General features: G+C 42.7%; 1 protein-coding gene across 10 annotated transcripts in view; it reads right to left on the bottom strand.

Moving 5' to 3' along the window:
• Positions 1-5,053: 5,053 nt before the first annotated feature.
• Ldb2 (LIM domain binding 2) overlaps positions 5,054-16,701 on the bottom strand; it is a 339,478-nt gene continuing 327,830 nt past the window's right edge. Inside the window, exons 6-9 of one of the 10 annotated variants that reach the window (XM_078021114.1) lie at positions 15,517-15,640; positions 12,090-12,238; positions 9,381-9,523; positions 6,277-6,657 (exon numbers count right to left, since the gene is read on the bottom strand). In XM_078021114.1, coding sequence (XP_077877240.1) covers positions 9,419-9,523; positions 12,090-12,238; positions 15,517-15,640 — 378 coding nt within the window. In that variant the 3' untranslated portion in view covers positions 6,277-6,657; positions 9,381-9,418. Of the gene's footprint in view, positions 6,658-9,380; positions 9,524-12,089; positions 12,242-15,516; positions 15,641-16,701 lie in introns of all 10 variants that reach the window. The other 9 variants (XM_078021116.1, XM_021722070.3, XM_005318949.5 and 6 more) reach the window with 9 other exon arrangements.

A 16,701-nucleotide genomic window follows, 5' to 3' on the forward strand; every position in this document is an offset into this window, starting at 1 on the left:
GCACTGGTCTTCACATCTGTAGCACGGGGCCCATGTCTGCTTCCCAATGTGGTTTTAAAGGGCAGAGAGCATGACTGTAGGTAGCGCGGTCACCAACAGCACCTGGGCAGGTAAAGTGAACTGGAAGGGTGGGCTGAGTGTGGTGGGCAGGTGAGCCCCCCAGCTGTGACAGAGCACTGGCGGACTTCACCATCCAGGGATTTGGAAGAGCAAGTCTGTTGTCCATTTTGACTTTTTAAGATAAGCAAGAAAATTTTTCTAGAAAATTCATTAGTTTTTTAACTTTGAAAATTAGTGGGAAAGTTTCTAGGCAATGTTGTAGAGGCCATTGGTGGTTGACTGGATCCTGATGGCTTTCCAAATCCTTTGGCACAGGATGTTGCAGGAGGCAGTGTATTTCCCTATCCCACTGGTGTTGGGTGTGTCTTTGTGACTTGCATTGGCCAATGGCTCAGTGTGAGCAGGTGTGTGAGTGTGTGTGTGTGTGTGTGTGTGTGTGTGTGTGTGTGTGTGTGTATGTGTGTGTGTGATTTTTTTTTCTGGCTTCTTTTCCTCCTGTTACCCACTAGGGTGAGTGCATGCCTGGGGGTGTCATTGTCCCAGAAACAGTCATGAGATGCAGACCAGAGGCAGCACTGCTCCAGGTGATCCAGTTTTATTAGTGAGAAAAAGGAAAAGGGAAGATCATCAGGTTTGTTATCCACCTTCTCTCTTAACCCACAGAAGAAAACCACAGGCCACTGATATTTTGAGATTATTGCAAAGCAAAACCCAACTCATGCGGCACCCTTGAGTTCTTGGTTTGAGACAACCAAGGCGAAGCAGGTGACTGGTGCATACATGTGCTTGATAAATGGTGGTCCCTGTGATGATTCTGATCCTGACAAGTCTTATGGGATTTATAGTAGAAGTTAGGCTTGGCTCACTCTCTGGTCAAATGTTTGTTTTGTGCTGACCTCTGAGAAACTTGAATTCATCCACCTCTGTCTGCGAGTTGAGTATCCCTTTTCAGAATACAATAAGTGCCTGTGTCCCTTAAAAACAGCATACTGTTTTTTAAGTCCTTTGGGTATAGACTCAGGAGAGTAATAGCTGGGTCAAATGGTGGTTCCATTCCAAGTTTTCCAAGGATATAGCAGCACAATTCACAATAGCTAAACTGTGGAACCAACCTAGATGCCCTTCAGTAGATGAATGGATTAAAAAAAATGTGGTAAATATACACAATGGAATATTACTCAGCAATAAAAGAGAATAAAATCATTGTATTTGCAGGTAAATGGATGCAGTTGGAGAAGATAATGCCAAGTGAAGTTAGCCAATCCCCCAAAAAACAAATGGCTAATGCTTTCTCTGATATATGGTGACTGTCATAGTGTGGTAGGGAGAGGGAGCATTGGAGGAATTGACGAACTCTAGATAGAGCAGAGGGGTGGGAGGAGAAGGGAGGAGGCAGCGGGTTAGCAATGATGGAGGAATGTGATGGACTTCATTATCCAAAGTACGTGTATGAAGACATGAATTGGTGTGAACACACTTTATATACAAACAGAGATATGAAAAATTGTGCTCTCTATGTGTAGTAAGAATTGTGATGCATTCCACTATCATATATTTTAAAAAATAAAAGCAATTTTTAAAAAAGAATACAAGAAGTGCTTGGAAAAAGAAGTGCTTCTAAAGTTTTTTTCAAATTTTGGAATACTTGCATAAACAATAAAAATGAGATGTTTTAAGGATAGGACACAAGTCTAAATACAACTACTCATTTTTGTTTCATACAACCTTATACACACAACCGGAAGGAGTTTCATACAATGTTTTTAGTGTACCTGCATATTTTCTTGTTTTGTATTGGAGATTGAACCCAGCATTGCTTTACACTGAGCTACAGCCCCAGCCTTTTTATTTTGGTCTCACAAAGTTGCTGAGGGCCTTGCTAACTTGCTGAGGCTGGCCTTGAACTTGCAGTCCTCCTGCCTCAGCCTCCCGGTTGCTGGGATTACAGGCGTGCACCCTGGCTCCTGGCAGTGCTCCTATCCCATGAGGTCAGGGTGAAATTTTCCACTGTGGATCATATCAGTGTTCAGAACATTTTGGATTTTGGAATATTTTGGATTTAGATTTTTTAACTCAGGATATTCAACCTGTATATCTACAGGAATTAATGTCACCCCCAAGTTGTACCATAGAGTAAGAAACCATTTGCTGCTTCATGGGACAGTGTGTAATAAACAGTGGTTTCACGACTTCTTCCTTGAGAAATTCTGAGTTTATCTTCTTTATCAAGATGTATAATGGAGTTAGATATTAAAGATATTGATTAAAATGATCACACCTCTCAGAATTAGTGAAGTCCAGTGGGATGGTGAGGGGAATTCTGCAACAACAATATACCTTGTAAGGAAAATGCAAAGGGAGACTAAAAAACCAAGTCCCCTGGAACCCAGATGGACAATTGACCATAACCTGAGATGCTGAGATGTCTCAGAGGTTGTAGAATCAAGATTTTTAAAGACAAATAGCTTTGGTTACATAAAAAAGTGTGGAGCAGCATCCTAAGAGGGGGAAAGCATAATCAAAAGCAAATGAGCCATGAGCACTTGGTGTTTTCAGGAAATAAGGAGGAGTGCAGGATAGAGGGGATCAGTGTGAGTAGAAAGGGGCTGAAGGTTAGACTGAATGGTAAACTGAGGCCAGGTGTAAATTGCCATGGAGGTCGTAAAGGTTTTGTTCTAAAGATGGTGGACATCAATCCCTGCATTTCCAGGGTGCACATGCCATTTACCATCCACAAGTGGGGTCTCCCTCGATGCCTTAAATCCAGGCTGACCAGTGACTGTCTCTGTCACTGTCATGGGCAATGGATACAAATGACTCAGTGCCAGTTCTGGACAATGGCGATTTATATTTCCTCTGTCCTAGAATGCTGTTCCTTGGCACACTGCCTCTCAAAACCCATCATTTGTGAGAACTCCCCAGAGGGGCTATAAAACACTCCAGTCACCAGACCTGGCTGAGCTCCCACCCAGTACCCAGCCCTGTGAGTGCTCCATCTTCAATGTTCATCTCCGTCAATGATGACTTAGTCTGATGACTCCACCTGGCACCTGCCACTCTAAAGTGCCACCCGGCAAAGGTCTTGGAAGGTCAAATCAGAGTAGTAAATCATCCTCTGGGGTTATTAAGTTTCGGATTGACTTGCTGTACAACAATAGACAGCCAGAAAAGGTGTTCAATAAATTGTCCTTGCCATCACCTGTAATAATTGCTTATATGGGTTTTACTTTGAAGAACTGATAAAAGAAAACTTAAAATGGTGAGGTGGAGTGGAGGAAAAACTGGAAAGGCTCTCAGAAGAACACTAGTGACAAAGCAGTCAGGCAGCAGTTTCCATATATTTCCTGTGGTTCTCTTCCTACTGGGCTCACAATTTCCCCCAAGAGCTGTGTTAGGGAGGTGAAGTGATGTTCTAGAAAAAAAAAAATGAAGCTATGAGTCAAGGGATATATAGAATCAAATCCCAACTGTGTCACCCATGGTAAACATAACTAGGGGTGATCTCCTAGTGGAGTTGACTCTTAGTCTCTACTCAGATGTCCTTGGCGAAGCCAGCTGTCCATCCCAAGATGCTGTGGCTGTTGGCATCTAGTTGACTCCTGCCCTGCAGAACGTCCCTCAGCTGTTCAAAATGTGGCCATTTTGCTTTGGGGCTATCACCCCCTCACACACCTCTTCAGGGTCCCCAGACAATGATGCTTGGTTACAGGTGCGCAGAAGTGGGTCTCTAGCACAGGAGGATGATTGTGCAGAAGGTCAGTGCTCCAAAGCCCTCTCCCATGGATCAGGCCCAGGAATAGACGATAGAGGTCCACAGCTTTTCTTGTCTCCCATCTCCTTCTTTTCCTGCCTTCCCCACTCCCTAAAGGCTCTTCTCCAGAGAAAATTACCCTAACAAATCCCATGCCCCCACATCTCAGATTTGTGCTCTGCTTCTAGGGATCCTACCGTAAGACCAACCATCTCCCTCCATTTCTCTTTTCCAAATGCTTTTCTCCAAAATTTACTGAGAGGATAACTTGACTTGCTTAGCACTCCATAAACAATAAATGATAACAGATTTCCTTTTTCATCTTTCTCATTCATACAAAGTGGAAAAATATGAGGAATGTTCTTTAAACGTCAAAGATCCTCAAGTGAATTTTCTATACTCCGTATAGGAACCTTTCAGAATTACAAACCAGAGAGACCTTGACTTTTTAAAAAATGTGGGATATTAATGATTACTGGAACAAGTTACTATACGAATCATTGGAAATAACGTCTAGGAGCTTGACTGGAGTTCTCTAGTGCAGAGTGAGCACCCGGGAGGGGGAAGCTGCTGCCTTTCCATCCGACTCCAGTCCACACCCCTCTACGCTTCCCATCACTGTGCCTTCAGTGGGCACCCCTGTGTCTGCCCCAGAAACCACAGTGGGTAAGGAAAGGAACCATGCTTTACAAATGCTGGCACCTCGGTTTCAGGCTTCCCAGCCTCCAGAACTGTGGTGAGGAAATTTTCCTGAATCGCCCTATCTATGGGATTCTGTTATCACGACACAAAACTAAGGCTGGCTTCCCTGCTCAGCACCGCCGCCTGTCCTCTGCCCCCAGGTGTAAAACCCAGGCAGGCTGCTTTCCAGGGTCCCTTAGCTGCAGTGAAGTGGGGCATGCATAATCAAGACTCCATCTGCCCTGGGCAGCTTTGCTGAGGCTTGGAGGATGGGCTGGCATGGGTCCTAGGCTGCTTGTCTGTAAGCAACAAATCCATTTCATGTAACTCGTTGCACCTAAGTGTGTTCTGTCTCCTCTGCCTCAGACAAGTCAGTAGCCAGGGCACAGTGGACCTGCTTCACACAGCTTTTATGATTCCACTCTATTTGGAGTCCAGACCATAAATCTAAGGTAATTGTGAGCAGATTGACACACACACGTGGTAATTGTGAGCAGATTCACACACACACACACACACACACACACACACACACACACACAAATTGCCAGATTCACTTACTTAGGTCATTAACACAGTTTATTATTGGCACATTACCAGTAAAGCATACATAAAATACAGCTGTTTTGTAACACACGGAGCCACTGTGTCTTTACATGTGTGGAGGAACATATTAATAGGCAAATGGAAAAATTAGTTCTCTTATAAAGTTTCACATAAATACACTGGAATAGTCTAAAATGAAAAGTTCCCATAAAAGAACCAGGTGAGGGCTTTACAAAATATCATACAAGAAATATACTATGAAAAGGAAGAACAGTCAACTCAGATACAATTTAAAAAAAAACACAAAAAGTTTTAGATTTATTAAACTGCCCACAAAATTAATGGATTACATGGCTTGAAAATATTTGGATCAACAGCAACTTTACAAACGCATACATTTTTTTTCAGGGTCCAACTGTCTTTCTTTACATAAAAAAAAAAAACTGCCTGGTGTCTTTGATGATAACAAGACATTTCTTGTTTCAGCTCTTGGGCTAAATCGAACCAACTCACACTCAAGAACCAATCGACATCAGTTTGACCATAAGTTTCCTGGCTGGACCCTCTTGGCTGTTGCTCAATGGGAGAAAGAGGCGACGGAAAAGAAAAATAAGGGTACATTTAAATTACTTTCCAAAAGCTGATTTTTTTCTTTTCGTTTTTTACTGAAACAAGAAACTCTCAAATGCAAGTCAAAAAGCAGAAAATATTTTACAATATTAAAAAGTCACCTGTAGTTAGGTTCGGCATATTAATGAGATCCTGAGCACTGAGCACGCATGGGCAGCATGGCCTTCGCTGGATGCATGAAAAGGAAATTCAACACAAACACGCTGATAAGACTGTGCCAGGAGATGCGCTAGTGTTTTCTCTCGTTTTAATTACCATCAGTGCCAGTATCTGTATTTCCCGTGAAGCCCTCCAAGGAAGGGTCATGGAAGCTTTATTTGGAACGATCCTCTCAATTAAAAAAGAAAAAAAAAATGCGAAAGAAAGAAGAACCAGATTGTAGTGGTTTAGAAATAGATATTTGCATGGAAAAGTTTTTTTTCTTTTTTTTTTTATTTCTCCTCCTTCCTCTCCTGAAAGTAAAGGTCTGCGTTTGGAATGACACCCCCCAGGCCTATGGATCTGGAGCCGTGGGTCATCTTACTGGGAAGCCTGGGGCGGGGGGTTTTCTGATTTGGTCTCTTGCGTGGCGGGAGGTTTACTGTTCCATGGGCTGTTGTTCCCCAGGGCGGGTGAATTGTTGAAGTCCTCTTCGTCGTCCATGCCGTTGGCCGCATCAAACTGCGTGTTTTCTAATCTAGTGATTAGCCTTTCGTCCTCGTCCCCAAACTCACCTCCCATCAGAGTTGGCTCTCCTACCACCATCACATCCTGTGAATAGCAGCTGACATTATTACAGGGAAACCTTGGGAGAGAGAGAAGCTCAGCTTAAAATAATAGTGGGAGGAGCTGGGAACCTAGGACACAACGGGGCCAAGTCTCAATGTCGGGGCCGAGACGCATATTGGATTTCTACAGGAAATAAACATCGCCTCCTGACGTGTAACAACCACGCGAGTTTATGTCCTTAGTGCGCAGCCTGACACCGGAGAACGAGCAATGCTAGCAATCTGCAGAAATAAAAAAATGGATTTTTCAAAATTAAAAAAATCCACGCTTTGAACTTGCTGACTCTGGGGACTTTGGAGAGGGCTGTGGAACCTTCTGCTTTTTCAATACCTCCAAAAATCCGCCACTTTTATGGAGGGCCCTTGGGCGGCTTTGGAGACTAGTGGCCAATAGGGACGCGCGGAAGGTGCGATTCTGCAATAGCCACACAACTCGGTTTTCTCTGTCCCAAGGATGGCATACATTTTAATTGAAGACAGAATCTCTCTTTTCTCTGCTCAGCTAGGCCCTTTTATGCAGCCAATATCCTTGACATTCTGCTACTTAATTATGGTAATTAATTTAGGTAAAGTTTTCGATAAAAACAATGTTCACACTGATTTGACAATTTGCATAGCTAATTAAGTCATTAGCAAAAACCTGCTGATTGCCAACAAGCCCTGAATTTACCATCTGTTATTTCATGGTGCCTGTCACCTAGCCCCACACAGACAACCCTGCTACCAATCTGGACAGTAAAGAGAACCAGTCTGTCCAGCTGGTACCATAAAAGGAAGATGAAGAGAGCTAATTATAATTACACTGATGAAGCCAGTAGTCATCAGAAATGGAAGTGGCTAAGAAGAATCCATCTAATCACTCCTTTAAGTACAAATTGTCCTTCCATGCAAACAAGAAGCCACCTACTGTAGCTGGGAGCCCTGCAGAGGCCACAGCTAGAGAAGCCCAGGGACCGAGCTTGGTACAAGGGATGCACACACAGGCACAGCTCTGGCCTTTTTGTTCAAAGAGGGCCATATGTGTTGATGGGCAGCCTGGCTGTGGGACAGGACACCTGTCGGGTAGATTCTTCTGGACAGGTGCTGAGCAATATTTTACTAAAAAGTTCAGTGACTTCAGGAGCTGAAACTACTGCTCTGGCCTTCCTAGGGCCAGAAAAAACAGGTCTGGGCCAGAATGTGGGCGGAGTCTCCTGGTAAGGAGGCTACATCAATCAGCTACTTGGACAACTGCACAAAAGTTCTTTCCCCTGAGGCTTTGCCAAAAGAAGGCGTCCCTGGGTGGTTTAGTGGAATGCTGTCTGTGCTCAGAAGGGCCAGGGGGATCCTTGGATCCCCCTCAGAATTCCGAAGCTGCCCAATGAACAAATCTCTGAATCCCCACCTGGCCTTTGGGATAAAAAACCTTGCTTCTTGTTTTATTTTATTTATTTATTCCCCCACTCCTTTGAATTAGGTGAGATGATCCATAGATTTCCAAACGGTGTTTTCTGACTAGTTGCTCCTCCAAGTTGATAAAAAGACATATCCCTGATGGAGGACGTGCGAAAATGTGAACTGGGTCAACTCAGCAGTAAAGGTGCCGGCAGGATATGGAGCTGGGTGCTTTGAAGAACATATTTGCTAGGCAACGAAGAGCCGGAAATGACACTGACATGGAAGGAGACTCGGGAGGACTTAAGATGAGATGCAAAACAGACACAGTCTCTCTGACTGGCAAGAATGACAATGGGATTTTGGATGGAATGTGGCCACCACACAGATGTGTGGACATGACTCAGTTATCTGGGCAGCTGCCATATGACCTGGGGGTGTTCAGGATAAAAAAAGTGTTACTTAGTTACAGGCCATTGGGAGGCTGCACTTATGATGGGGAACAAAGGTAGGCAGGAAGGGTAGAGCAAGACTGACCAGAGCTCAGCAGGAGGGTTAATCTATTTTCTTGACTGGATACAGAGCACTTTGAAGGTCTTGGAAAACTCATGCATTAGGTGTCACCAGGCAGGGGGAAGGGTGTTAGAATCAACCACAGGGATCTGCCTTGGGATTGACTCCAAGGTCATCTAGAGGGGCTGGGAGGAAGGATGCATGATTTGAAAAACAGGAGAAAAACAAGAAGCAGCCAACTTAAGCGTGACTTTAGAAGAAAAGTCCCCAGCACTCCAGATGCAATCCTTGTATTAGAAAACAACCATCATGCAAGAAAAGTTCTATGAAAGTAGTGGTTCAAATCACTTCCAATGGGGAGACGTAGGACTGGGGGTGGGGGCAGTGAATCTTTTTTATTTTTCTAGGAACAATTGGGAAAGACGGCCAGGCATAGGCATTTTTAGGCATTCCAAGCTCTAGAGATATGCCACATTTACTTTACTGATTATAAAAGAAATATAGCCTTAGGTCAGATATAGAATCGTGTGTATATGTGTGTGTGTGTGTGTGTGTGTGTGTGTGTGTGTGTGTGTGTGTGTGGTATTTGCATGACTGACAGGTGGCAAGCTGTAAAAAGACTGAGAAGGCTGAGGACTTCATATGCACACAGACACTTGAGGTCACTTACAAAATCATATGCACATTTCTACTTGCTTCTTTTGAGCCTTCACACTAGGATAGTGATTCTCTGTTCTGACTGACTTTTGCGATTTGTTATCCTCACACAAAATGAATGGAGACACAATGCACATTCTGGGCTTCCTTTCACTGGGGATGTGAGCCGCATCTCCCCCACCCACATCTCCAAAAGTCCCCCCACGTTGGTAGAGAGAGTGCATTTCCTTCCCAGCTCCAGCTTGTGTGTCCCACAGAGGCAACAGTGACCATCTTAAGTAGCCCAGGTGCCCTCAGCTCCCCACAGGCCGACCTCTGCTCCTGGACTGGAGGCCTGGAGGTACCGCCAGCTTTTCCCATTTCACATCTTCTCACTAAATCCCCGTGCAAGGACCACCAACCTCTGAGGAGGACTGGAAGTGACTCCTTTCAGGGCCCCTCAATGCTTCTCCTTAAATTGGCCAGAAGGGGTCACTGCTGTTGAATGACACAGGTCTCCATCCCTCCCAGGGTTGAGGCTGCAGTTCGGGATCGCTCCTAGCCCCTGCTCATGGAGTGAGAAGCAGAATCCAAGGATTAAACCCTACTCCTGGCCACACACACACATTGCTGCCGCAGCAGCTACACCGATCATGGCTGTGGTCCATGGACAGGCAGCTACTGCCTGCAGACAGCATTTCCATTTAAATAGTAGGAGAGGGTCAGTGATTCAGTAGGTAGACAGGGTTAAAAGATGTGGTCACTACAAGCTATCCACGCTTATCACTGAATGTCCATTGAACTCGAAGACACCTAACAATCTGCACATTTTCCTAACCTGTTTGTCTTCCCCATGTCTCTGGGCCATCTGAAAGTCTTATTTAATCAAAATATTTTTAATTGCACAGTATGAGGATAATGCTGCCATTGAGCTCTCCATTTCTAGTGGTGTTTTGCCTGCATAGATTTCAAAGGGTTTTTAACCCATGAAGAACCCTCTTGACACAGGGTCCTTCATGAAAGTGCAGTTGTTGGATTGGAGAACAGGAGCATAATGCAATAGAAAAAAAATAAGTGCGCTTTGAAATAAAATGGAAAGCATTCCCACGAGACCAGGTCTATCAAAAATACACAACATGAATGTGTAGGCTTCTACTCTCGGCTTCACACCCTGGCAGCCATCACCAATGGGTGGCCACCAAACCCAGTCAGGCTGAGAATCCTTCTCAACACTGTACTCTGAGCCTGCAAAAGAGAGGAAACTCTTTCCATCCCCGGATTAGATCTTGAACTCTTCAATGTCAATGACAGCACTCAGTCATTTTGTTTTGTTTTTTGACATTGCTATCACCAGAATCACCAGTGCCTGGCACAGTGTGCCGAAGAGCAGGATCTCAGAAAACACTTGCCGAACTGACTTGAATTCCTGCATCTGTTGGTAGGCACACAACAGATTTCTCACTTCCAGAATTCTCTGAAGTGTACTGTCTTCTTTTGTTAGATGACAGTGACAAATGCTAGTTTCTCAAACTCCTGGACTAGAAAAATAAATAGACTACTGTGTGCACTTTTTTCAGTCAATTTCTGTACATTGGCCATCCTCTCTAGGCATTTTCCCGTTTAGCCAGGAGAGGGCATAGCAGGTTGGTACCTTAATAAAGAGACTCAACTTGGGATTTCCCCTCCTGAACTTCAGTGGTGATAGATATAAAGTCCTGCTCAGAAAATAGAGAACTACCTGAAGTTTATTTTGTTATGTGAGGACTACAATTCTTGGTTGTCTTAAAGTTAAAATGGCATCTTCCACTGCAGATGGCCATTATCTCTATGACCCCTTCTTTCTAACTCAGTGGCCATGGACATTATACCCCACCATGGAAGATAGGAGAACATTCCTACTGACCCAGGGAATTCTCAGGGTACTGATGGGCCTGGTTTTGTTTAAAGAGAATTAACCAATAGAAAGTGAGAAAAAGTGGGACGGGGACAGATTTGAAAGGCACATTTGGAAGTGAGGGAAATTTCTGTGTAAAAGTCTCCTCTTACACGGAAAGAGATGGGACAGGATCAGAACAAGACAGGTGAAGACGACAGAGAATGGAGAAAAGTGAGAAAGTTGGAGAAGGCAAACGCGTGTTGGCGGAGGGAAGAACAAGGAATGAGGCACACCTCTGAAGACGTGGCATCTAGAGGGCAGCCATGGAGCACCAAGAAAGGGTCAGGATTCAAATGAGAGTCAAACACCTGGTGACAGGGTGATGTGACAAGGACAGAAGAAAAGGAAAACCCACAAGGAATCGTGGAGGGGAGAAGGGACGCAGATGTTTACAGGAACAGGAGAAGTTAAAAAAGTGATAGTCTGATGCTGGGCTGGGGAATTCGGATACAGGAAGGAATTAGGCAGAAGGGACGCAGTTCGAGAAGGATGATAGGTGATAAGGACATTGCCTACAGGTTCCACTATTTGGGGATGACCCTTAGCTTTTGGTTTCAGAGTTCCAAGAGGCCCCCTTGCATGTGGCCTGTGTCCAGACCCAGAAATGAAAGAAAGGGGTCAAGGGATCAAGAGAGTTGAGACCAAACCAGGAGCTGACCGTCTCCCTGAGCTAATGAAACAGGTACAGCAAAACCTACTAAGCTGCATCTTTAGTGGCTGCAAATTCATTACCTGAGTCTTAAAATAAGACACCGTGTTGAGAGGGCCCAGTCAAATTACAGTACAGGGCCTGGGCTCTGGGGCTGGCTTCCAGGGCTCACAGGGTCTCCTATGCCCCTGTGGAAAGGCCCTAATATGCCACCAGGCATACTGTTAGGTGACATTTTTAATTAACCTTAAGTGACATATCTTCTGTCTATGACTCTGAGAGCTTTTTAATTCAGGTCCCACTGCAGTGCTGACTCTTAATATCCCCTCTGGACACCCAGTTTTCTGGGGAAGGTTGTCACGGAAGATTCTTTCCTTCTGTCCCACCCAAGTCCTTGCCTTGCCTCCTCCCCAACTTTGAACCTGCCCAGAAGGTTTTCTTTTCCTTTCTTTTCTTTTGCAGCTCAAAGAGGCTTTCATTCAAACCCCGTGCACAGGGTGATAGGCAAAGGCAAGATTTCAGGCCTAAAAGGAAAGCGAGACTTACAGGTACCTGACTGGACAGGCTCAGGTTTGCAGCCGGGGTCTTCTTCTTGCTGCCCGTGCTGTTGGCGTTGTTCCCAGCACTGCTGTTGGAAGTGCTGCTGGTGGAATTTTTTCTTTTTCTCCTTTTGGTTGTCGGTTGCCTTGTGGGTTCTGCTGCAATAAGGACGAGGGGAGAAGGATCAGTTCTAAAGCAAAAGTATCAGGCACAGGATTCATTTTTGTCAATTGAAAACAGTGGACTACTTAAAAATGTTTCATTTCTTGCAACTTTACAAAAAAAAAAACCAACAACAAAGAGAGAAAGCTGCTGATTCATTTTTAGTGCAGAATTTGAGGAAACTCTTTTCTTTTGCATATAAGAAGAAATGATTGTTATTTTATTTTCTACTTATATGTCGGCCATTTACGAATATTATTTGAGGGATAAGCTGCAGGTACTCCTTTTATAATTGCATTTAAAACATTTTTACCATTAGAACATTTTGGAGTTTGCTCCCCTGAGCCTGGAAGGACTGCTGGGATCCCTAGACCCTGCAAGAGTGAAAGTAATGGACAGTAGAATTAGTGAACCAGTGTGCAACAGCAGCACCTACTGGCCAAGTGTCACATTGCAGCCTACCTCTATGGCACCTTAATAATCTCAAGTGAGAAAAGTGGCAGTTTTCTCAACTGAGCATGTGTACTTGGGGATTCCAGAGCTCTTCAGAAATACCCATGGTTTGGACCCTGCTGTTTTATCAATGCTACTAGTTTCAGGATCTCTGGGAAAAAAAGCCTCATATGTGATATAGTCAGCATATTAATGAAGGGAGCTAGTCCTATTTAAAAAAAGATCTTATTCAGAAACTAAGAAGACCATTTTGCATCTGAAGAATGGAGCAACACCTTATAAATAAAATGTGGTAAGAAGAATGTTACTTATTTGTTTGCTATGTATAGAATGTTACTCAATGTGTTACTCTTAGTGTTTTTGATGCATCAACTATTTTATATTCATAACAACCCTAGTACATACTTTTACTTATAATCTTTGTCTTGTAAATAAGCAATCTTCAGAAGTGTTTTCCTCACAGTACTGAATAAGGTGGAAAATGGCATGTGAGTGGGCCCTTTTTCTAACCCTATTTTAGACTTGACTCTGAAAGTGAGAAGGTAAGACAGAGCAAGTTTAACTCAATGAATGGTCCTCCTAACATCTTTTTGACACACTTATAGTTCTTCTGATGGACAAGGAGAAAAATATACTTATAAGGTTCATTTATTTTCTTCCTCTTTTTCTTCTTTTTCCTCCTTCAGTTCTGGGAATTTAACCCAGGGGTGCTCTATTACTGAGCTACACCCCTAGGCCTTTTTATTTTATTTTGAGGCAGAATCTCATTAAGCTGCCCAGGCTGGCTTTGAACTTGTTATCTTCCTGCCTCTGCCTTCTGAGTGGCTGGAATTATAGGCATGCACCACCACCTGATTTATAAGGCTCACTACAAAGACTATTTATTCCACTAAGTTATCCTTGACCATGATGATCAAGAGGGGATTATATTCCTATTTATTTACCAATTTGTGTCTTTCATGAATATTTTTTTCCTTACGCTCAAAGATTTTACATCAAAGTATTTAATGGTGTTGTGGGTGCTTATTCTGAAGGACAATAGAAAGAAATATAATTGATCTAGGTTATGAAGTTAGAAGGAGAATTAAGCTGACATTTTAAAGTCAATCAGATACACAGGTCTGCCTCTGATAAGCACTTTCCTGTTTTGATGTTAAGAATGTAAATAAGCTATATTTATTTATTTATTTGCATTTACACTTTGTTTATAAAATTTGGGGTGAATTCAACTAAAGTGCACATAGTAGATGATACCCATTGGTAGCTGGTGTCTATGGCAGTGAAATCATAGAATTTAGAGATACAATACTTTTTGTTTCACAGTCCTCCTTCATTTATTAGTTGTGAGACTAACTTTAGCAAATCACAATTTTTAGTCTTGGTCATCATTATATAAATTGTAGATAAAAATAAATATCTACAATAAATAAAAATAAATATATAATAAAAGGCGTGGTGGTGCATGCCTATAATCCCAGCAGCTCAGGAGACTGAGATAGGAGGATTGCAAGTTCAAAGCCAGCGTTAAGCAACTTAATGAGATCCTGTCTCTAAATAAAATACAAAATAGAGTTGAGGATGTGGCTCAGTGGTCAAGTGCCCCAGAGTTCATTCCATGGTACCCCTGCAATCCCCCGCAAAAAAAAATAAAAATAAAAAGAATAAATATCTCATAAAGCTATTGTGAAGAGTCAATATTTTGGACTGTTTCCATGATATATCCACAGTGGTTGCAACAGCAGTACCTTCTGCATAGTAGGATTCAATAAATAACTGTTGAATGAATGAATGAATAATATGAGTTATATATGAATATGCTGGAAAATATAGGTGCTCAAAGTATTTGGTGTGTGAAGAGCTCTTTTTTATTTGTTTTGCAAAAATTATTGATATTGAAAGAGAAAATAAAGCCAATTTCAGTATATTTAATATACTTGAAAAATAATATTCTAAAAGCCTAAAATTCCCCTAGGATGGGAATGCAGCCATACTATGTAAAATAAAATATATTTTATCAGCTTTCTAAGTATGTATTTGGTTAAATCCTCTATATCCATTTTATAGAAAGCCCCTGGCCAATACCAGTGGAAGGTGATGGTTATATTTTGTGATTCAGAAAGCTATGGGTCTCATGTTAATAATTACTCTTTATAAAAATAATTTTTAGCGAATGGACATGTTTTGCTTTTATGATCAATGAGGCTCGACACAAGCCTGGGAGTGAAAATGTATTAGATAGAAAGACAATTAACGATGACTTGAAGCAGTAATTTCAGAACCCCAGCAGGAGACTATAGTATCTAAACTGCAGTCCAGGGAAGTGAGAGAAATGGAGTCTTTTATGTCTTCTCTTCATAATCAGAGTTCCTTTTGATATGTTTTAAAAATACAGCAAATTTTATTTATCTTCCCTTCCTCCCTCTATCTTTTTTCACCCTCTCTTTCTTCCTTCCTATCATCCTTAAAAACCCAACCCAAACCCAAAAACATAAGGCCACAGAAGTCAGGGGTCTGGTCCAGTGGTAACATCACTGGATTAGGAGACTGAAAATCCTGGTTTTGACCCTGACTTTGCTGCTGACCTTCCCAATGACCTTGAACAAATCATGTTACTCCTCTGGGTTTCAGGTCCTCAACTAGCAAGGAGAGACTATACGTCATCCTTAAGGATATCTGGTCTTTGGAAGTTCGATGTCTCCACGTCTAAAATCGTGGTCAGAATGTCCCTAACAAATGACTTCTTCTGACAAATTTACCTTCACTTTCTTCCCTCTCACATCACTCCATCCCCAGAAAAAAGTGAAGAATGAGCATGTACCTGGCGGTGCCACCATCCGCTGCCACTTCTGAAACAAGCAGGTCTTCAGGCAGTCTCGGGGACTGAGGTTGTAGGTTTTATGTCTGGACATCAGCTCCTGCATTGGCTCCAGTATTACACACAACTGCAAGGAGTCCAAAGACATTGGTGTTCCGCTACTTGATTATATTAACCACCATCAATAAACAGCTGGAATCAATTAGACAGCTTATGGATACTTTTCTGTCCTTTCTTGGTTTTGATTTTCTCTATATAAGTTTTGGGGGAAAGAAATATTACCAATGCTTGATTATAGCCACTTAACTTAGAATCATTTGTAATATGATATTACAGCTGAATGTGATGTACACACACACACACACACACACACACACACACACACACACACTCACACACATACTTCCTGTATAGACTATGGGTTATACACATGTTGCTCTATTTTAAATTCAGATGATTCTCCCTGGTTAAAGAAAAAGCTCTCTTCTGTGGAGCGCAGCACGCTCTGATTTCTCCTCTGGCTGCTGGCTCTTGTTCTTGTTTGTGTAACCACACACTGTGAGTTACAATGCTAGTTTATGCAGATGATCTGGCAGTGAAATCCATCTTTGAAACTTCGGAGAACAGAGTGGCAAGCACAGGTTCTTTTCGATTTTAATTCTTACAGAGGCAGATGATGAATGCTATTTTATTTTTATTCATGTACTCATTTGTATTTCGCACATGATGATAATGTAAATAACATGTGCCAGGATTCATTCGATGTGGGAGGTTTTACTGTGGTTCTGCACACAGTCACCTTGTTTTCTCCTTTGGATAGATTTTTCAGCTTTACTTTGGTCCAAGACATCTGATGACAAAGATTAATGAATGCAACAAGAAGGTAAAACCATTTAGGATAACACCTCAGACTTTCCTGAATCCCTTCTCAGCCGCAAGCTTATTAGACTACCACTGCATCAAAAGAACTATATCTACGAGGACAAAGACCACAAACTGGAACGCTGCATTCATCGCCATTGCAATTACAGCGATAGAAATATTGGCAATGCCTCTGCGCAGGTGAAAAAGAATCAGTTCATCATGGAAGACAGATGTGAGGTTCAGAGTCTTACCTTCCTTCTGACCCCTTCCCTTGCGTCAGCCTTCGCCTTTTGCACTACCTTGGAGGCCATGCTGGTTTTGCCC

The sequence above is a fragment of the Ictidomys tridecemlineatus genome, chromosome 9 (genome assembly GCF_052094955.1).
Source record: "Ictidomys tridecemlineatus isolate mIctTri1 chromosome 9, mIctTri1.hap1, whole genome shotgun sequence".
NCBI lineage: Eukaryota > Metazoa > Chordata > Mammalia > Rodentia > Sciuridae > Ictidomys > Ictidomys tridecemlineatus.